Consider the following 22,253-nt stretch of genomic DNA (forward strand, 5'->3'; position numbering starts at 1 on the left):
TGGAAGCCACCGCGCTGGTGAGTGGCAGAGTGGCACCTGAGCCAGGTTTATGGGAAGTCTTAGGTCCTCTCCTCTAACCAAGACTGGGATTACACCCAGAGCAGTGGGCACCTCTTGGGGCCCCCGGGGGAGTGCTTTTTCTGAAGGGCACGGTCTACAGAGGCAGCACACAAGAAGAAGCTGGGCATCAGAAGACCTCAGATGACATCAGAAGCTACTTGCGCACTGTGTGACTTTGGCGAAGTCACTTCCCTGCTCTGGGATGACTCAGTTTCCCCATGTGTAAGACAAGGCTCATGTTCTCTAATGTGCCTTCTGACTCTAGCATTTGACAATTCTGCGATGAGTGTTAGGTGGGGAAGGTCAAGAGGCTCTCGAGCCTTCTGGTGATCTTGATTCAAAGAGGGTGATACACGGGGTGGTGCTAGAGGTGGTAAGACCCCCCAAAATGGAGGGATGCCGGGGAGGAAAGGCAGAGGGACACTCAGGGGTAAGGGCCCAGGGAGAAGGGATCTACTAGGCTCAGAAAGCCTGGAGGACCCTTCACTCTGTGCCCCTTACACCGGACCTCGGCCAAGTTCTCTCTGGGCCTCAGTTTATCTGTGTTGTGAGGTTCAGCAATGGTGCAGGTCAAATGCTGAACAACACTGGGCACAGGTGCTTGATACATCACCCCTATTTTCCTTTTCACTCAGGTTACAGTCTCAGTGCATCGACAGCACACCCCTTGTACAAATTCTCCATAATTTCCAAGGCAAGACTGCCCTAAGACCATGTGTTCTCTTCACTCACTGCCGCTCTACTGGTTTTTCTAGTTCTTCCTGGTGTCTAGCCTCAGTCTCTCCTCCGCCCCTTCCCCTTGCAGGGTTACCTGAGCGGGCGTACGATTCGTGGCACGTCTTGGTGATCTGGGCTGCAAGCTCTCGGTAGTGGGCCCTCTTTTCTTCCTTGGCATCCTCAGCGCCGAGGGCGATCATGCCCCCAGAGAAACAGGCCAGGTGCCCCATCTTGTGGTCCAGAATCCCCCCTCGCCACTCAGCAATGTAGGTCAGCCCCCCAGGAGAGACATTCACCAAGTAGGTCTCTATTGCCTGGGAGCAAGGTGGGAGTTGGACAAGGGGGAGGGGCATAGGAGGGGGGACAGAGAAGGGAGGGGGAGAGGACGGAAAAATGAACATTTTGCAGACAGCAGTGAACGCAGCTCTGCTGAGCCCTCCATCCCAGGCAAAGGAGGTCCTTGACCTTGGCTGGCGGCTGGCGGTGGTCCCTGATGGAGCCGTAGGAGGTTCTGCCACTTGCCTGGCTGAGGCCTGGTGCCTGCTGGGGTCTTGGACACAAGGCAGCTCCCCGGACTGAGTCTCTTATTTAGACTTTTAAACAAATATTTTATTTTTAAATAATTTCTACACCCAGTGTGGGGTTCAAACTCACAACCCTGAGATCAAGAGTTACATTCTCTACCAACTGAGCCAGCCAGGTGCCCCTCTTATTTAAGCTTTTATATCTTCTATGTATAAATATTTTTTTAAAAAATCTTTAAAAATTTTTATCCATCCTCCACGATGTCCTCTGTTAGGGAATCTTAACCTGGAGCCCAGCTGGCCTGTGGACAGGCTCCAGGGGGTCCAGAGGCCACTCAAATTGTATGTGACACTCTCATGTATGTGCATTTCCCTGGGAAGAGGGTCCCTATATTTTATTCGGTTTTCGAAAAGGACCCACGGAAAGTTAAGAGCTGCTCTCTACAGGCCCTTATCATACACCTTCTCATTTGATGCCCACGACAACCCTGGCACATGGCTGTCATGCCCTCTACAGACAAAAGGATCAAGTGGCTTATCCCAGGTCACCCAGCCATGCCAGGACAAGGGCGCCCAGATGCCCAAACTGGGCATTTTCTACTACCTGACGGCTGCTCCTTCTGGTAGCAAGGGGCTTTGAGGGCCCCCATCCCCAACTTCCACAGGAGGTGATACGGCTGGTAAAGACTCTAAGGAAGTTGGGGGATGCGGTGTCAGGCCAGGGTGCCCCCCATTCCCTGCTGTTAGTCCCTGGAAGCCTGGAGACAGAGGTGATGGCAGTGCCTGTGGCTCTGGGTCCGGGTCGGGCCGCTGGGGCCCTGGCCAGGTCTCTTCCTGCATTCCTGCCCCTTCCAATCTATTCTCCAGGGGATCTGCTCTCTGTAAATAACGGACTAGTTTAACCTGATGCCACAGACATGGCTCCCAGGAGCCGATTCCTCAGGTTCAAATCCTACTTCTGTCAGTTCCAAGCTGTGTGACATTGGCGGGTTCTGTGGGCCCTCTGGGCCTTGATTAACAAGTAAATGTATGAAAGGGGAACAGGACGTAAACCACCTCACATGGTTGTGAGGATCAAATGCGCTGTGCGTGCAGAGCTCAGCATACTTGCTCACACTGCGTCCTCAGCACCTGCTGGCTCGGACAGTTCCTCTCCAGTCCGTCCCCTGCCCCAGCCTCTTCGCAGTCACATCCCTCTCCTCCCACTGAGTTTTCAATGAGCCGAGGCTCAGGGCAGGGGATGAAGCCCCTGAAAACACGCAGCCTGGACCCTGACTCGGGGAGTTCACCTGTTAGGAGATTCCCAACAAAATCAAACACACAGGGGAATTACGATTTGTGGTCAGCATTTTGAAAGAAACATGCTCCGCCTCGACTCCACGGCCCCAGCTTGCCTTTGCGCATGCGCCACCCATCCAGGCCACTGCCGCGGTGCTCGCCTCCCATTCCCTTTCCACGCGGTGCTCTCCCCACCTTGTGCATCCCTCCATTCATGTTCTGTGGCAACCCTGTCTCTCTCCCAGGACTCTGCCGCCTGACGGCAGAAGCCACCACTACCCCCACTCTCCAGCCAGGAGCAGGCATACAGTAAGTCCTCAAGCAACATTCGCTCCTGGATCTGTTCCTTTCCCCCTCCTGCAAGGTCCCGCATGGTGGGCTGGCTCTAGGACCTTCACTGAGTAGCAGGTGGGGAAGCTCTGATGATGTGCGTGGCAGACCACCTGTGCCATGGGGGACGGAAGACTGAAGGGGCCTAGGGAGCCGCCCACTCTCGGGCTGTGTCTGCTCTTGGGCAGAGCATGGTCCGCACGGGTGGGGAGGAGGGGTGGCAGGCTAGTCCAGGGTGCAGAAATCTGGTCCAGCCACCCGTTGTGGATGCTTGGGGAAAACACAGACATCTCAGGGAGATGTCTCCCCTGGTGGCGCAGAGACTGTCCCTTCAAGACTGGATCTCATGGGTTACTTCCATTTGGGGTTCACCCCAAGCTAAGTAATCATGGCAAAGAGGAAATGACAGACCAGTCTCATTGTGAGGACACAACTGAGACAAGCAGATAGGTGTAAAGATGAAAAAAAAATTGAAAAAACAAAAAAACACACACCAAGGCTTTCTAAAACTCTAAGCAAAACACAAGACAGCACAGGCTGGCAACTGACCAGTTAGGCTTAAATCATCCAGGAGACCAGCCGAGCTGAGGGGGAAGAGAGACCTGGGCTTGGATGCCAGCTCTGCAATGTGAGGGTTGGGTGACTCTGCGCAAATGATTTCCCTTTTTTGAAGACTCCCTCTCCTAATCTGTAACAAGGGAATAATTCCTGGGATGGCTGTGAGATTATTCAAAGACTCTGCCTTCCTTTGCCTCCTGGAGGGGACCCCATCTGCCTCACTCCCAAGAGGGGTTTCAGGCAAGCCAGGCTCCTTTGTGGTTGGCAGGAGCACTGGATCTGGAGTCAGTCGGATCTGTGTTTGCACCCTGGCTTTGACACTGGCTGCCGTGGGACCTCAGTTTCTCATCTGTAAGATGGGGCTAACTAAATAAGACAAGGTAGTCAAGGCACCTGCCTGGAGGAGGCCACCGCGACAGATGCTCTCCCTGTTCTTGTTGCCCCTCCTCCTGTGACACTCAGGGGTGTGCCCTGTTGGCCTGTCTGAATCGTCCCCAACTCACCCCAGCTGGACAGTGGTCTCACCCCACCTCAGGGCAGCTTTCCAGGCTGTTTCCTGGGCCCAGGCCCAGACATTCTGATGTAGCCTTGTCAGGGTACAGCCTGAACAATGGGATTTTACAGCTTCCCCAGTGATTTTTAATGTGTGGACAAGGTTGAGAATTACTAGAATATTCTTCAAAGTCCCAAACTTGCCAGAGGCCCAGTCTTTACCCAGGGTCAGAGATACTCCAGGCTATTCACTGGGGATATCAAACAAGGGGAGCAAAGCCAAGGTTCTCTCCTCTTCAATCAAGTGCTTTCCATAAAACTCCCAGTTTGCTTGAATAATTCATGTCCATTTCTTCCCTTGAAGCCTCAACCACTGTGTGCCCTAGGGCAGGGAACCAGGCTGCTTGCTAACTTCATGTTTACCCTGCAAGGAATGGTGGAAAGCGCAGACAAGCCTTTGCCAGCAGCACACTCTGTGCAGGCTGAACACTGATCCCCTGACAGCAGACACTGGCTGTGGTCTGAGCTCAGCTGAAGCTTAAGCTGGGGCTGAGATGCAGACGGAGATGGGACTGGAGCCCTAGCAGCTGCTTCACAACCAAGGTCTTGGTGCTGGGGAGCTGGGTGGGGAAAACTCATCACCAAGCCTACAGTTTAAAAAGTACATGGCTGTGGAGGCTTGTTTCAATGGGTTTCCTTTAAGCACTACCATTCCTGGCCAGATTCATGCAGTCAGAGGATAGTTATAGCTCATTCATCCATCTATCCAACTGTTCATACCCATCCATCCACCATATCCACCCATGTATCCATCTTTCCACCTGCCTATCCACCTATCCATCCATCTATCCTCTACCAACCATCTGTCCTTCCACCCACATATCCACCCACCCATCCATCCATCCACCCATCAATCCTTCCACCCACGGATCCATCCATCCACCCATCTACCCTTCCACCTGCCCATCCATCCACCCACCCATCCATCCATCCAACCATCCACCCATCCATCCATCTATCCACCCATCCATTCTTCTACCTACCCATCCATCCACCCATCAATCCTTCCACCCACAGATCCATCCATCCATGCATCCCTTCAGCAATCATGTGTTCATTTGCTCACATGGTTATTGTACACTTCCTATGCACAGGTACTATTATAGGAGTGAGGCAGACACGGTGAGTGACTAGATGAGATCCTTGCTCCTAGAGAGCTCACATTCTACTTGGGGAAGACAGACAATGAACAAGTAAGCAAACATGCGCTCGGAGTAATTTTCGATGTTGATGAAGGTAAAGAAGAGCCTAAGTCTGGTGTATGTGATAGAGAGAGGCTGTGAAAAGCCAGTTTCCAGGGGCATTTGACTTGACCAATAAATGGGGCCCAGCCATTTGAATGCTATTCCAGGTAGAGAGGACAGGAGGTACAAAAGCTCCGAAGTGGGAATGAGTCTGGTGTGTCTGAGGAAGGCGGGGGACCAGAGCTGAGAGTAAAGGGGGAAAGAGTTCAGGGTGATTGGTAGGTCTAGATCATGTGGGCAAAGGTGAGGAATCTAGCTTCTTCCAAATGCAAAAGGGGAGCCAGTGAGGTAGGGACATGGATTTCTAGTTCTTCTGGCTGCTTTGTGGAGGGAGAATGGACTTCAAAGGGGAGGGGATCAAGAAGACTAGTTTAGGGGACATGACACCTCAGACCAAGGTGGTGGCAGAGTAGATCCAAGTTGCTCAACTTACTTTGTGGGGAAACTGAGGCCTGGAGCCTACCCAGTGCCTTTTCCTTAGTTGGGCTCCGAAGTACCTACCAATGGGTTAATGGGATTCCGTAACCCCCTTTCCAATAGCTCAGGCTAACCACCTTCCTCTTCTATCCTAATTCTCCCTCTCTTTGGAGAGACTCATCTCAGCCTACCACGCCTTGTTCAGTTCACACCCCGTAGACAGACCAGTGGTGGGGAGAGACAGTTGGGGGGATACTGGGAATGGCTTAGAAGATCGGGCTTTAGCTTCAGCTCTACCAGCTCTGTACTGTGTGGCTTTGAGCAAGTACCTTTCCCTCTCTGGGCCTTGTTTTCCATCCCCATAAAGAGAAGGAGCAGAATTGGACGATCTACTGGAGGAGGCCCTTCCCTGCTTACATAGGCTAATTACAGCCCCTCAGGCTCTGCAGGGAAATGGCTGAGGGTCTTGCTTTGGCAGCCTCATTTGGGGGCTCCCACGCTAGTGTCTGGCTGTGTTCTGGGTTCTAACACATTCATGGAAGCCCAGACACCATGATTTCTGAATCAGACTAACTACCACTCCCTGTAAGACCTCAGACCAATGGCTTTACCACCTCAAGTGTGGGTTTTGTGTCTGTAAAACAAGGATGCCAACGTGGCCCTAATTTCAAGGCATCTGAGTAGTCACAGCTGGGTGTGCAAAGCACATGGCCGGGAGGGAGAAGATCTTGTTCTTCTGGCCAGCTCTCCATGGGGGAGGGGTGGGTGAGGCCCTGACACTCAGGGGTCAGGGCCAGAGCTAGGGTGAATGGCCAGCTGCCCACGAAGGAGCAGGTGCCCATCTTACCTCCAAGGCTTCATAGTACATATCTTTAGCCTCCACATCTGTCTTGGCTGACATCAACCAGGATTTGATCAAATATTCATAAAAACTGTCCCCGAGGCCTCCAACCGAGACGTGGTCTGTGAGGAGAGAGAGGATGATGCGTTACCTCCAACTGCTGAGGCTGCTGGGCTGGCCTCTCGGAGGGAATGCACCCGGGCAGTGAGCACCCCCCACCCCGTCCCCCAGGGGCCACATGCGGGTGGGGCAGCCTCTGAGCCCTATGGGAGCAGGGGCAGACAGGAAGCCCTGGGGCGGGACTTGGGGAACCCAGGACCATCCTGAGCACTGCTATCTGGCACACGAGCGCACGGCTCACCCAGGTGTATAAATCATGTCCCTTTAGCAGGCCAAGGACGGCAGGGCCTCTGGTTATTAACTGTAAATGAGTTGCATTTCTTTAAAAAGATAATCTGGTGGCAGGGAGTTCAGAGATTTTTATTACCCAGTGACAAACATGGTAATTAATGCTGGGCAGGTTCATAAAAGGCCACGGAAAGGAGGGACGGGAGGCTTAATTGAGTCAGAATATGGAGCCACTTGGAGAAACCAAGCTTCTGCTGAGCAGACTAGGAGAAATGGAGTTTCCAAGGAGCAGAGGGTTGGGGAGAATTGGGTCTGAGGAGTCCATCTTTGCCCTGGGGGCTTCTGCCTGGAGTGGCCCCCATGGGGCAGGACTGAGTGACTCCGCCCAGCACTATCTCTGGAGAAGGATGGTCAACCAGGAGCACTTAACCAGAGAAGCGAGACAGGGACAGCACTTCACGCACATGCTTTAAAAATTAATAACAGGGAAACATAAAGGCATTTAATAGCTATAACAAAGAGCAAACTTCAGTTCCCTGTTAAGACGCACTTACGCAGAGAGACAGAGAGAGGAAAGAAAATGGGAGCAGAGTAAAGTGGGGTGGGGTCGCTGGCGAGGGTATTTCCAGCTCCTCTGGAGAAAGTGGGGGTAGGAAGAGAGAAAGGAGGGAAAGTCGGTGGGGGGAAGAGAGAAAGGAACAGAGAATCCATCAAAAGCTGTCATTTCTCCAGGGTCTACGTGGGCCTGGAGCCTTACTGTACTATCTGTAACAACCTCCCAAGAACCCGGCAAGGTGGGCATGGCCAACCCCTCTCCCGGAGGGGACAACTGTGGGCAGGCCTGCAGAGCTCCTCTAAGGCCACCAAGGTGGCAGAGCTCTCGCTTTCTGCTACTTTACAGCTAACCAGAGCACGAACGCCTGCTGTTTCTCTGCCTAGAGATAGAAAAGACAAGTGTGAGGAGAGCGGGACCCAAAGTCAGAGGGTAAAGACAGGTGGGGACCAGAAAAGTGGGCTGAGAGGAATACCCAGAGTAAACCAGCCCTTCCAGCTCCTTCCGGCCCCATAAATAAATCATGGCCCAGCAAGGGCTCAGGAACTGTAAATATTGGAACAGACCAGAGAAATCCTGAGCCTCGGGAAAGCGCAGGAGGGGGTCCGTGGGGGCTGGATCCTGATGTGTGAAGAGATACTCAGCAACACAGCACATCCCCGACCCCCCCATTGCTACACGGTGGACAGAGCACAGAGGAAGGGGCAGGAGCATGCTGGGCCTAGCACGCAGATGCCGCGTCCGCAGCTGGAGCAGGAGGTATGTGCCTGGCAGGGGTTAGGGAAGGCTGCAAGTCAAACCAGGCTGGCCTCTGCTGAGGGGACACCCCCCCCCCATGGCTCACAGACACAGAAGAGGCACACAGGCCGGCAGCGCTGGGGGGGGGCTGCCATTTCCACACTCCTTTGGGCCTGCCCCCCATCGCTGTTTTCTCTGCCACTCAGACACTCCTAGCCCCCTGCCTCCCCAGTCATCTCCCACCTGTGGTGACCCCTCTACCAGGAACACCCCTGCCGCCCCTTGCATGGCTAGCACCTTCTCACTGCTACACCCCAGCTCAGGCATCCCCTCTGCAGAGAGGCTTTTCTCGGTATTCTCATAAGCCTGCTCATCATCCTTCCCTAAGGGGGGGGGGGACCATGAGGAATGGGTGAGAGAAGGTGCACGCAAATCTGGCCCCACGGTGCTTCACGTGAGAAGCACTCCGTGACAGCCAATCCTTCCATTGCTGGGTGTGTGCCTTGCCCGCGGCGGCTCCCAGAGAGGTGGTGTCCGTGTCTGCTTATGTGTCTGCCTCCTCCGCCAGGCTGTGGGCTCTCTATGGGGAGGGGGCGAGTATGATTCGCATTTTACACCCGCTGACTGTATGGCACACCGTGGACACCCAGTGAGTCCCGAAGGAAAGAAAGGAAGGGAGGTTTGAGCTTGCTGGGAAGGGCCTTGAATGCCAAGCCAAAGAGTTGGGACTTCATCATGTGATTGCAGTGTGTCTAGGATGTGGCTGAGGGCTCCACCCGGCGGGTGTGTGCAGGAGAGGGGAGTCAAGCCCCCGGGAATTCTACGGGTGTCTGCAACAGGACACCCTCTTGGGGATATGTGAATGATTCTCATTTGGAGGTCCCACTGCTTTCTGGCTAGTGTGTGCCTGCGGTGTCCTACCCCAGCACCGTGTGGTACATAGAGAGCTCAGAGTGGGAACTGGAAGACACAGATCTGCCATTAGCTCAGGGCAAGCCATTTTCCTCTCTGGGCCTCCACCTTTTGATCAATAAAATGCAAGAGGAGCGTGAACTGGTGTCCATGAGCCTGAGCAGAGATGGGCCCTGCTGCTTGCTGACCATGTACGTCAATACTGTCATCACACTTGGCAGCGAGAGGTGGTCACCGTACAGCCTGGGAACTGGGTGGTAGGAAAGTACCAAGAACCCGGGAGAGGATGCCAGGCTGGGGCTGATGGGCAGCTCACACTGCTAACCCCACTGGGGAGAATGTGGACTTGCCACACCCTCCTGCTGAGGAAAGTGGGGATTCAGGCAGCGGACCAGGTAGACAAGCCCCTCCAGGGGTCACGCTGACTGGCAGGCAGCCTTCTGAGCTCTACGTGGCTCTTCGAGGATGGGTCTCGTCTGTGCCAGGTGCCAGCAGGAGCCTGGTGGACTTACCCTGGTCATGAGTCCTAGTGGCAGGAGGGTCTTGGCCTCCCCCATTACCCTGCAGCTCACTGTCCAGCAGGAGTGGGGGGCAGCAGGAGCAGGGGCATGGGACCAGGACACACCCTCAACTTCCCCTCCCCAAGCTGCAGGCTCCTGTGGTTGCAAATGGGCTAACCAAGGATTCAAGAAGAGGAGAGAAAGTAAACACACTGAACTTACGCAAGTTGGGAACGTTCTCGTCTGTTGGAAAAACACACAATTACCAAAAAATCCCAGTGAAACCACAGAGAACCTGAGATGAGCCTTGTTGCCGGAGCTGGGGGTCGGGGAGGAGGCAGGCAGGTGCCCGGAGGAGCAGAACTCTAGTTTTCCCTCTGCCCTTTAACAGGCCTCAGATTCATGTTTTATTAATATGAAACAATTTTCCATATGTGACCGACTTTGCTCAGCCCTGCGACCCCTGGTGCAGCCTGAAAAGAAAGTTCTGCTTCTCAGCAGGGTGGGGATGGGGAGGCTCCCTGGAATTTGCCAAGGTAGCTGCTCAAACAGGGAGGTCACGCCCCTCTCCCTCCCGATGGCTTCTGCTGCGTTGGCTTCTGCTGCGTTGTCCCGGAGCAGCTAAGGCTGGCAGTTGGGTAGTTTATCTCTTTACCCAGTCAGGCCTTGCAATTAAAAACAGTAACAGTTATTGAACTGTCTTCCCATGGCCATAATCTGTAATTCAAACCTTCATTTTCTCCCTGCACTTTTGGATTTGGCAGTGTGTTTTGGTTAAAAATACCTTGTATTTCTGTAAGTGGTTCTTGCAGGAGGCCATTTGGGGGTGAGATCATCACGGGGGAAAAGTCCTTGGGTCACATTTTCTGGGCCTCCTGGACCTGCAGTCACAGAGGCCCAGGGTTGCGAGAATAAGGCCTCCGCAATTTCTCCCCGGTGTCCCTGCAGGCTGGCCTGACCCCCAGGCCCTGCTTGCCTACTTTTACCCGTTACCTTTTGGCACAACACATATCATCTTTGGAAGATGAACTGAAATCTGTTTCCTGGAGCTTTTGACCATTACTCCCCCACCCCTCCATGGTGCACAAAAAAGCTATCTCGAGCTCTTCCCCCATTTGCAAGAGAGGAGACCAAGGCTTGCAGTGAGGAAGGGCATTTCCCGGAGCCAGGCAGTCATCAGTCTCCCGTGCTTTGCTCCGAGCCCTTGCTGATGTTGTAACAACTAGGGCTGGTGGCAGGGGAGAGGGAGAGGGCTCCTTGTATCAGCAGAAATGATGGAGGCGTGGGGGGGCGGTGGGCAGGGCCAAAGGAACCTGCCCCGCCACCAATTCGTGCTGTGACCTCCTGACAGGAGAAATCCCAGGGTCCTGGGAGACTTTTCCACACCCTCCAGCTTGCATGTCCCCACAAACCCCGTTCTGTTTCTGTGGGTGGAGCTGGGGGCTATCAGTGAGGTCCCCGGGCCCACGCCCACCTGGCTGAGGCACAAGCCACTGAACAGAGAACAGCAGGAATCCCAGGACCCACTCTGGCCCGCGTAAGATACAGCGGTAAATTCATGATTTTTCTATCACTATATAGTTAGGCTCTGGATTAAAGCTGGAGATGGGGCAACCGATCCAAGGGGCGGGGAGAGGGCACGTGGTCTTTCCTGGGGCCACCCTGGAGTAGAGAGATGGTGCTGTGTGGAATGGCCCCACTAGTCTGGGGGATGACCAAAGAGGCTTCAGCGGCACCCTAAGAGACAGAAGCCTGGAGGCAGCGAGTGTGCAGAGGGCAGGCCTCGTGACGGGGCAGCCACCACACCTGTCACACAGGATGACACAAAACACAACGGCAGTTAAGACCCCCACAGTGGCTGGCATCTGGGAGCATGGAGCAAAGGCCTCGCTGGCCTGGGACTCTGACAAATGTGTCCCTGCTCACTTGGCCGAGGTGCCTCGCACGGGATCCTGGTGGCAGTGACCGCAAGGCAGGCAGCGGCTTCCCCATACTCACGTTGCATCCAGTTCCCACTCACTGGGCTCAGGAAGTTGGGGTAGAGGCCGAAGGGCTTGTTGATCTTCCTGAGGACCTTTCGGATGTTCCTGACCTGCCAAGAAATGGACAAGAGACACACCCTCACTTTCTGGAAGGATCTGGCAGCGCTCAGCGGTGGCCGCTGAAGGAGGGAGCTTGTTCGGATCCAAAGAGGACACCACTCAGCCAAGGCAGAAGGGAGAGCTGCGGGACAACAGCAGGCCACAGCCTGGAGGCGGCAAGATGGCCACGCCCTGGGCCCACGTGTGAGGCACAGCAGGACACGGCCACAGGGGAGCCTGGCCACTGCCTTTGCACTGACCCCTCTGCCTGGGGCCCTGCTAGGCCTCCCACGCTCCCCTCACTTCACCCCTTCCTCACTGTGCATTGCTTTGGGGGATGGGCCTTTTCAGGTGGGGAGTGGGGATGGTTCCTATAAGCGATAGTAGCCCGTTTGTAAGAACTACGGGTAAAACTGCCTTTTAATAGGTCAGAAATGGTCAATACCAGCCATTTCATACGGTTCAACCGAGGAATAAATCATTGTGTCAGGCATGATAGGACCATTGCAGAGGAAAGGCCTGGGCTCCTTCACACCCCTGCCCTAACAACAGCTGTGAACATTTCTCAGTCCTTCTGACCCAGACCCATCACCTGCATCACCCTGGAACCTTCGAACAATCCATCTGGTATTATCTCTGTGGAACAAAGCCGCATCCCGGAGTTTCAGCGGCCTGCCCGTGGTCAGAGTTCGTAAGTGCCAGAGCCAGGACACGAGGCAGGGCTCGGCTGGCCACACGGAGTAGCCCCTGTGCTCGACACGGGTCAGGGCAGGGACCGTGCGGTAACACGCGGCAAAGGCTGCCCGGCTGGAGCAGGAAGAGGCTAGATTTGCAACCTCTGGGGCTACAAAGGGTGAGAAGAGGGAAGGCTTTATCCCTTGGGGTCTGCTCTCTGGCAGGACACATAATCCTTCTGGCACAGAATCCTCGAGAACAGCAAGGCCCTCGGGGACAGTACTGTACCATGCTTGTAGATTTATCTACAAGGCGAGGAGCAGGGAGAGCAGCCTTTCAGCTGTCAGACCTTTCTTTCCAGGGAACGGCGCTTTGCTTTACCACACGAGATTTCATATCCATTTATGTTAACGGAGTCCATTATAGGGGACAAGAATGTGCTTGTACCTGAGTTATTCTCGACTGTCCTGGTGGTGAGCAGTGAAGCAGGCTAAATTAGCTCCCCTGGAGGGTACGGGTGCTTCTAGAATTTGGGCCAATTTGTTGACGGCCAATAATTGCCTCTGTGGGAGGCATGATTGGGGGATGAAAATAGCCAGAGAATATAAATGTAGAGGGAGACAGAGAGACAGGCAGATGGACTCGAGGGGGAAAGCCTGAAGCCTGCTATACTAATCTGGTCTTCAAAGAACGTGGGCTTTGGAGTCAGAAAGTCCTGGGCTTGGATCCTTGTCACTTACCAGCTGGATGACCAGGACAAGTGACTGAACCTTTCTCAGTTTCCTCCTCTGTAAAATGCAGGTAACAAGAAGACCCACCTCAGGGTCTGGAGGGGTGGACAGAAACACTATAAAGGTACCCAACACATAGCAAGTGCTGGGGCGGTGGTGGCAAGTTTGTCCAGACTAACCAGGGACTAGAGTGAGCTCTCTGTCCTGCTCCAGCGTGAGCCATTCACAACCTTCCCAGTGGAGTCTGACTCAAGAGCAAAGGAAATAGGGAGGCTGGGGGAGGGAAGGCTTGGAGGTAGGAAAACGGATCAGCAAATAAGACCCATCAGGAAGTGGGATGGAACCTCTTTCACGAACTTGAAAGGCGGGGTGTCACAGGGTGCCAGGGTCCTCCCAGTACAGGCTCTGAAGGCAGGTCTGACGTGACAAGCTATTTAAGGGGGGGTTAGTGAACCCCAACACAGAGGAGGTGATCAAGGGGCTGAAAAGCACTTCTTGAGCTTCCTAAGAATGCTCAGGGAGAGTCCCATACCGAATAAGCAGTGCTCTTAAATCTGGCATCAAAAAGCACATGGGCACTTATTAAAAATGCAGATTCCCAGGCCTAGGTGACGCCCGGAGATGTGTTTCCTCTAGGCTTGCAGGGAGATGTTGGAGGCTGGCTGGTGGACACACGACTGGGAGCCACTGGGTAGAGGTGTGAACCTATGATCTCCCAGCTCCCTTGGCACCCCAATAGTCTAACCTTCAGAGAAGGGAAGGCTTTGGGAGGGGAGAGGCCTCCAAAGGGACATTCCCGGAGGCAGGACTTTAGCTCCTTAGGCAGGACTTAGGGAGGGACAGCTGCTGGTGGAGCCCAAGCGCCCTCTGAGGGTCTGTGTGAACCCTTCCCTTCCTGGGGTTTAGTGTTAGACCCGAGGAGAATTTCTAGACGACGGCGACTGCCATGGGCCGTCACGTGGAGGAACCCCTTCTTCTGGAGGGCTTCACAGATTGGCAGGAGCGGGCAGCTGTCAGGCGGGCTAACAGCCTGGAGGCTAGCTCTCAGCACCCCTTGTGCCCCGAGCCAGCCTGGTAACAAACAGGAAGGGCAGACGTGTGCCTCTGCCGTGGAGTGCAATCGCTTTGCCAGCCTGCTGACAACGTGAGTTAGGCAGGCATCTGGAAGGAGAAGGCGGCAGATCGCACATGAAAAAGTTAACTGTCTCTGGAAAGGGGCCTTCTGCACCCGGTGGCCAATTCCTGCCAACGGGAGCGGGTGCCTGGATTTCAGTTCATGCATTCTCTCCCGATTCCACATGTGCGTGGCTGCCACCGAGCTGACAGCCCCGGTGAGAACCTCGCTGGCAGCCTCATCTCCTCCCTGCCCCGGCAGAACCCTGATGACTCCCTGCACGCACCTTCCTGCCACCTGGCTTTGGGCATGCAAGCACAGGGTTCCTGCAGGCAGCAACAGTGGCGACCAAAGACCCCCCTTCTGGTTGGGAACCTGCTGAGTGGGGAGAAGAGGGAGGAGCCATTGGGGGTGGGGGAGCAGGGAGAACACTTGCCTTTTCTGCGAAGACCTGGTCGCCAGAGAGCTCAGTCAGGTGTAAGAACTCCAGGTGCAGAGACCCAAACTCAGCCAGGATGCTGCTGCTCCCGGCCATGGCCCAGCCCCAGCTTCTGTTGGAGCCACTGTGAAAAGACAGAAGCACCCCTGTCAGCCTGCTGCTGCTGGGGCTGGCTCCCCTGCTGAGAGTAATGTGGGGGGGGGGTACTGCTCAGTGGGGGGGCACCCGCTCACCAGGCCCTGTCCTGGGAGCTCCCGCCATCTGATCTCCGTTACTCCATCCTGAGAGTCAGTACCAGTAACAGCCCCAGTTGCTGATGAAGACATGGATGTCCGTGAAGCGACTTGCTGGAGGGGATCTGAACCTAGCTAGGCCTGTCTACCGGCACTATTCTTTGTTTCCTTTCATCAACCAGCCCCTGGGAGATGTGAGGGCTCTAGGATGGGGCCAGAGCTGCCTTGGTGGCCAAGATCGGGCACCCAAGTTACGCTAAATTTATAAGTGATATGGACAATGCTGTCAGGGACCATAAAGACCCTGCGGGACGCTTTCTGTCCTCTGGCTGAAGGCCATCTGGCCGCTACCGTCTGTGGCGCTGTAGGGGGTGTACACTGCCGTGGCTGGGGTCGGGACGGGGGCAGATGAAAAGCAGGGACCCCACCTTCTTCCCACCTCTGGGTATTTCCCTGAGTTGGGGGCGGGGGGGTAGGGATGGGCTGCACAGAGAGGGGAGACTTGGCTCGCAGATAAAAAATAAAACAGCTTCTGTGTACTGAGCCACTACAGATACCAGACACAGGGTCAAGCTGTTTGCATCTTGACGTCATTTAAAGCCCACATGGTAAAGCATCATTCATCCCAATACACGAAGAGGAAACTGAGGCTCAGAGGGGGAAGTAAGTTATCAGGAAGGTCGAAGCTGGTAGATGGTGGAGGCCAGATTCAGACTGGGCTCTGCGTATCCCTTAATGGTCTCCCACCCAGATGGCCCCGCATCCACCCAGAGGGAAGGGGAAGGTGTCCCCTTTCTGTCCCTCTTCCCCTCAGGCCAAGTGCGACTTCTCTCTCCAGCTATCTCAGTGGGAGCTGTGGGTACCCACAGAGGGTTTCCTGAATAATGGATGCTTCCTGCCCCCGAAGAGACATCCAAGGTCAAAACAGCCACTAATCAGCCAGCTGTCTTTTGTTCTCGGTTTCCCCTACATGAGCCTCTCCTTCCTCTCCCTCCCTCCCTAGTGGGCTCCCTGCAGGGGGGCCAGCCTGGCAGACACGCAGACCAGGGCTGGACAGTAGCGGGCAGTGGGTGGGCGCCTTCCCTCTCCTGCTTGTCTTCAAATGCCGGCTCCCGTGGCGCCCGGCCTGGGCGACTTCAGGCAGGTCAGCTGATTTCTCTCGCGCTCAGTTTCCTCATCTGTTAAATGACAGTACCCACACCTCACAGAGCTATTGGGAGGTATAAATTAGGCACGTAATTACTGTCATTGTTCACATTAGGTAATTACGCACATATAAATCACGTGTTTGTAGTTTATTAAAATTATTGTTTGAGTTACTGAGTTCCTGATGGGTGCCAGATATTGTAGTGTCTTATTTTATCTTCACATCTTCACAACTTCGGAGGTGAATACCACGATTCTTATTTTATAGGTGAGGATGCTCGGACTCAGAGAGGGGAAGACACTTCTCCAAGATCACACAGCAAGGAACAGAACTGGTAGAGCTGAATCCAAATCCTAAGTACTCTGTGCTCCAAATGCACCTGTTCTGGGCGGCCTGGGCTAATAGAGGCTCTGCCCCCTGCCTCCCTCCCAGTCTGGTAAGCCTTCAAGTGGGTCTGCAGCCTGTGTTCTCTCCCCACAGAAGGGGTCACTCCACAACACCCCTCCCCAGCATGGCAGAAGCTCCCATGGGTACGTGTATGTCTGTATGCGTGCTCCTGTGTATGGTACAGTTGTGAACGTCGGAGCGAGACAGACCTGGCTAATTCTGACCTCACTCCACGGCTGTGTGACCTTGGGTAAGCAACCTCACCTCTCCCTGCCTCAGTGTCTTTCCTGGTGAAATGGAGTCCTTGTGCTCACTGTGAGGTTGAAGAGCGAGAATCCAGATCACGTGTTCACATGGTGTGTGGTGCACAGTGAATGCTCCAGAAACACGAGCAATTACTAAGATGTGGCTATCTGTGTGGTGGGAGCGTGTCTACACAAATGCATGTTTGTGTGGGAGTGTGTGGTGGCAAGTGTGTGTGACACAGGCGAACCTGTGTATCTCAGCCTGCTGATTCGGGTGGGTGGCAGCCGAGTGCGTCTGTGTGTGTGAGTCTGTGTGTGTGACAGATTAATCCTTGGACTGGACACTGCCACTCTCTCAGATTCAATGGTCCCTGCAGGTCAAGGGTCACAGCTGTCCCTGCCTCTGCCTCTCAGATGGGAGGAACACTCAGGCTCACTTTGGGGCAGGGCCTTGTTACCCATCCCTCCTGCTGCGACCTGGGCCGGCCCTTCCTCCTGGAGGGCCCCGGGCTGGGTGGTGGTGTGCAGCCCAGCTCCCACCAGCAGGCTCCCTCTGTAAAGAGCAAACTCAGCACCCCGTGGGCTATAAACATCCCTGACATTCCCCCGGCTGGAACAGGGAGGCGTTTTTTTAGCAACAGACTCTCTTACCCAGAAAATGAAAGGGAGGCGTTGCCAGGAAATATGCATATACATACATATGTATACAGCACCCGCAGCAGGCAAATAGCCTAAAAATAAATGCATTTTCTTAATCAGAAATGTCAGGATCTGTGTCGCAGCCGGTCTGGGCTCTGAGGGACCGGGGTAAGGCAGGCAGCCAGCACAGGGCCACGCACAGACGCAGATGCGGGAAGGAGGGTTGAGCTGAGGTCCTCTCCCAGACTCCAGGCAGTGAGGACCGAGAAGCCAGCCCTGGGACAGAGAGCCACAAAGACAGCGCGTTTGCGTCTCCGCTCCCTGACAGCTGTGGCTGTGTTTCTCCAGGATTAGTGTTTGTGGGACAGGAATCTGAGCAGTAATCCAAACGTCCAGCTCTGAGAAGTCAATCCTAGCATGGAGAATGGGATTCGACTGGCTCCAAGGGCCTCCTGTGGCCTATGGTGAGACTTATGTGAGGTCGCACCCCAGGAATGCTCTCGGACCACAGGGATGGACCGAGTCCCCTCTCCTCTGTGAGGCCCCATGCGGGCCGACCTGAAGAGTGGGACCTGCCCAGGACCGCAAGGAAGCCGAGGCAGAGGCACTGAGGCGCTTGACCAGAGCCCAGGGCCTCTACTTCCCTACCAGGCCGCTGGGGGGCGCCGCTGGTGGATGGAGAGTCCAGAGGGAAGACATCACTTCAGGAGATGGAATGGGGAAGTCTGGTGAGATGGAAATACTGCAACCTTTACCCCAGACTTGGAGTTGCAGGAGAGCCTCCAGAATGGCCCCGGGGAGCTCCTGGGTGCCTTCTGCAACATCTCCCGGGGGGGCTGCTCCTGAGGCACAAGGGTGCCAGGCAGGCCCTAAGAGCAGAGCTTTCAATCTCGGACCAAACGGGCTTAAATCATATCCCCAGTTACCTAGTAGCAAGTTAGTCGGCCTCTCTGAGACTCTGTTTGAATAATGGGGGTACTATAAATATCTACCCTCAAAGGGTTGCTGTGAGGACTACTTGGGTGAGGCAATGTGCGGAAACTCTTAGCACAATGCCGGGCACGTGGACTTGCTCAGTAAGCGGCCAGTGCAGCCGCATGGCCGATCTCTTATCCTGCACACAGGCCCGAACACGGATATTTGCTGAAGGAAGGAGCAAAGACTTAGACATGGATCCTGCCCTCAGGAAGCTTCCAGGCCAGCAGGGAACATGAATAGGCACGTGCTGAGGCCATAAGGAGGCAGATAAATTGTCTGGAGGCCAGGAGAGGCTTCTGGTTTTCGTGGCCCAGATGGCAGGGCAGCTGGCCTTTGGCGGCCAGGGAAGCTGTGAGAGGAGGGGGACCAGTGGAAGAACAGAGTGAGGAAAGGCAAGACAATGGGGCACTGGGGGTCCCAGGAGCAAGACCCGTGCTCATAAAGATTCATCCATCAATAAGCTGGCTGGCCATTAGTTCTCTTGACTCTGACCCCACCCCTTCCCCTCTCTGGGTCTCAGTCACCACATCTGGACAATGGGTGGATATAAACACACTCTCATCCCTGTGAGAGGGAAGGACAGCCTCATGCGGGGCAGGTAAGCACCCCCAGGCATTGGGGCTGGACCCAGCCCCAGACCCAGCTCTATCCTTCTCTCATTGCACGGCCCAGGGTCCCTTCCACTCTGACATTCTGTGACTTAGTGGCTACCCAGAAAGTCTTTAGTTCACACATTGGATTAAGCAATAGGTCAGGAAGGAAAATCATGGAAGCAGCCAATAAGAATGAATGTTTTAAAACCAAGTCAGTAGAAAGAAGCATTACTGGTGGTTTCTTTGATTAGTGGAACCACGCATGAGTTTTCTCTGTGGTATAATCCATATTTTCTGCAATGAAAAATTACTATTTTTAATGAGAGGGTAATTCCAATAAGTATTATTAAAAATGGAGTTGGAAGTCCAGGTTTGTGCCCAGGAATGGCCGGCTACTGGCTTATGTGACCTGACTAGGGCATTTCTTCCTTGGAGTCCAAGCTTCTGGGTTCTGACACTGAGTTCCTGAGATCCAGCCCAGGGGTCCCTCTGCTCAGGGTCTCGAGACCCCCAAGCAGTTTGGGGTACCTCCTCGTGGCGGGAGCATGTGATGTGCCTATTGGCTCCTGACCCTAGCTGGGCACACCTGTAGGGCTGTGAGTCAAGGCAGTGTTAGGGGACAATCACAGACCAGCTGCCCCCTCCCCACCTAGGGAAGATCGGGCCTTATGAATCCTAAGCCCCAGGTTTGGTGACAAGCATCAGCCCTGGAGAGCCCTCAGCTAAGGCTAGTCTCTGCTGTACCGCTGACTCGCTATGATTCCCACGGCGGGTCCTGTCCTCTCCGTGCCTCAGTTTCCACATAGATGTACGCAAAGCCACAAGCAGGAAACCAGAAGATGGCCTACCTTTTGAAGTTCACAACACCTTTTGGGATACCCGTGGGGGTGTTGAAGGCCGGCAGAAGCTTCTCTCCCAGCTTGATGGCCTTCACTCGGAACACCTGTAAAGGAAGCAGCACGGGCACCGTGAATGGGTCTGGGTGGGCGCGCTCCTGCCGGCAGAGGGGCCCAGGAGCTGCGGGCTGGGGGGTGGGTGGGAGGCTTGGGTTCCAGTCCTTGCCTCACCGTGCCACTGCTGGGAGCTTCTCAGCAAAGTGCTGCCGCCCCGTGTGCAAAACCAGGGAAAGAGCCTTTCCCCCTTAACATCGTGAGTCTTCCCATCGTTCCCATTTTACAGACGGCAAGGAGCAGAGAAGGTGAACAGTTAAACTACTGACATGGGGGCTGTAAGGAGCCGTAAGGAGGCCCCAGGCCTCAGGGCCCTGCTGGAGGCTCTGACCCCCTCACACTGTTCTTCTAATTCAGAAGCACTTGTGACCTTCTGATGCCTCAGTTTTCCTCTTAGGCATCTATTCTAAGGAAACAAGTAATCAAGGATATTGTAAAGGTTGAATTTAAGGGCTATGTATTCCAGCATTGTTTATAATACAATCATGGAACTATGACGTGGAAAATATAAATATAAATAAATATAAATAAATAAATAAATAAAAACATAATCGTGGGAAAATGACGATATTCTAAACATCAAACAATATAGAAGTGGTTAAATTAGGACTTATCCATGCAACAGAAGACCAGGCAGCCACTGGAATAATATAGACTATTACTTCATAACAAAGAAAGGGTTTATAGCTTATGAAAAGAAAAGTATAATTTGAAATAGTGTAATTCAACTTTAGTAAAAATTACATGCACACGGATGCGTGAGGAAAGGCTGAGAGGGAAATACACCAAAATATTAACAACGCTAGCCTAGGGGTACAGGGTAGGCTCAGAGAGGAATTTTCTTCCTTTGGCTTCTCTCTCTTTCTGTGCTATTTTTAATAATAAAAGCAAGCCCACAGTAAATATTATTTATTTTTTATAACGTGAGATGTAAGTTCCTTAGCAACTGCTCCGGGTAGAACAACACGTTTCCTTTCGCTTCCGAGCTCGAGGCCGATCCAGTCTACTGACCTCCCGCGTGCGGCAAAACCAAGTCTTCTTGGGTCCCCAGGCCCCCCAGTATGGGCCCCTGAATGGCTCAGGCAGCTGCAGAGGGCCTGAGGTGGGGGGTCTGCAGGGCTAGCTGGGACGAGGCAGCAGGGCCTCTGAGGGCAGCTGTGCCTCTTGCCTGGGAGGGGAGAGATGGGAAGGGAAGAACTGCACCAGGGGCCTGGCAGGGATGGGCGGGAGAAGAGGATAGTGTCCCCCGCCAGAGAGTGGGTCCCAGGAGTGGGCACAGGGGCCACCCACATCAGAGTCCCGGCAGGAGTTTCTCTAGAACCCAGATTCCAAAGCCTTGGCCCAGAAGCCACCGGTTTAGCAACAACAAAGGGCTCTCATCTGAGGCTCCGGATAGTGTCACTGGGCCCCCGGGAAGCTGCGCAGTGCAGTACAGAGGAACTGACTTGCACCTGAGCCCACTCCGGGCAGCTGACCGGCTGCCGTCTGCCCCGAGGACTGCAAGTGGTGTCTTCTTAACGCTCTTAGGAATTTCCACGTCTCCACCTTTGGAAAGCCTGTCGCTGGCGGGCACTGCAGGGTCTCAACCCCACCAGGAAGGATGCTGAGTGAGTGTGCGTGGACCAGAGGGGTACCACCGGCAAAAGAAGAACATGAGTCTACTTATTCTCTTGGAAGTGAGTAGGTGTGGAACAGATTCTGAACCTGATTCCACTCCGTGTGTGTGTGGCAGGGGGGTGTTTCCCTATACCAGCAAGCAATTCGCCAGACACCAGCTGGGTGCCCTACAATTCAACTCAGTTCTGACACTATCTTCCTGGAGACAGCATCAGTTCCCACAGTTTGAGGACTGAGTCCGCACCCCTCCCTCCGCCCCTCCAGACACCAGTCCTAAGTCTAGCCTGTTACCTGTGCTTCTGCACACCGTCTCTAAGTCAGAGGTTCTCACCAACCCCTCTGTGGGTTTGATTAATTTGCTAGAGTGCTTCACAGAACTCAGGAAACATGTTTACTTACTGGTTTATTATAAAAGGATGTAGTCCAGGCACAGCCTGACGGAAGAGATGCTTAGTGCAAGGTCTGGGGAGAGGGTACAGAGCCTTCATGCTTTCTCCAGGACTGGAGCTTTCCCCAAATCTCCCAGTGCTCAGCCACCCTGGAAGCTCCATGGCCCAGTTCCTTTTTGGGGTTTTATGAAGGTTTCATGACATGGGCACAGCTAATTAGGCCACTGCCAGTTGGCTCCTGATTCAACCTCCTGGCTCTCTCCCGTCCCTTGGAAGTCAGGGCACGGGACTGAAAATAACTACCCTCTCACCTTCTGGTTCATTTTCCTGGCAGTGAGCCTCTATCCTCAGGTGGGGTCCAAGAGTCACCCAATTTACATAACAAAAGAGACAATGATTGCTCTCAGTGCTTAGGAAATTCCACGGGTTTTAGGAGCTCTGCCAGAAATGGGATGAAGACCAA

General features: G+C 54.1%; 1 protein-coding gene across 3 annotated transcripts in view; it reads right to left on the minus strand.

Annotated features, from left to right (window-relative positions):
- Positions 1-22,253, minus strand: part of MAN1C1 (mannosidase alpha class 1C member 1) — a 139,763-nt gene that overhangs the window by 6,601 nt on the left and 110,909 nt on the right. For all 3 annotated transcript variants that reach the window (XM_047726773.1, XM_047726774.1, XM_047726775.1), the window contains 5 exons: positions 19,683-19,777; positions 14,610-14,736; positions 11,571-11,664; positions 6,528-6,643; positions 872-1,091 (listed from right to left, as the gene is read on the minus strand). In XM_047726773.1, coding sequence (XP_047582729.1) covers positions 872-1,091; positions 6,528-6,643; positions 11,571-11,664; positions 14,610-14,736; positions 19,683-19,777 — 652 coding nt within the window. The remainder of the gene's footprint in view (positions 1-871; positions 1,092-6,527; positions 6,644-11,570; positions 11,665-14,609; positions 14,737-19,682; positions 19,778-22,253) is intronic.

Source organism: Lutra lutra, chromosome 4 (genome assembly GCF_902655055.1).
Source record: "Lutra lutra chromosome 4, mLutLut1.2, whole genome shotgun sequence".
In the NCBI taxonomy this organism is placed as follows: domain Eukaryota; kingdom Metazoa; phylum Chordata; class Mammalia; order Carnivora; family Mustelidae; genus Lutra; species Lutra lutra.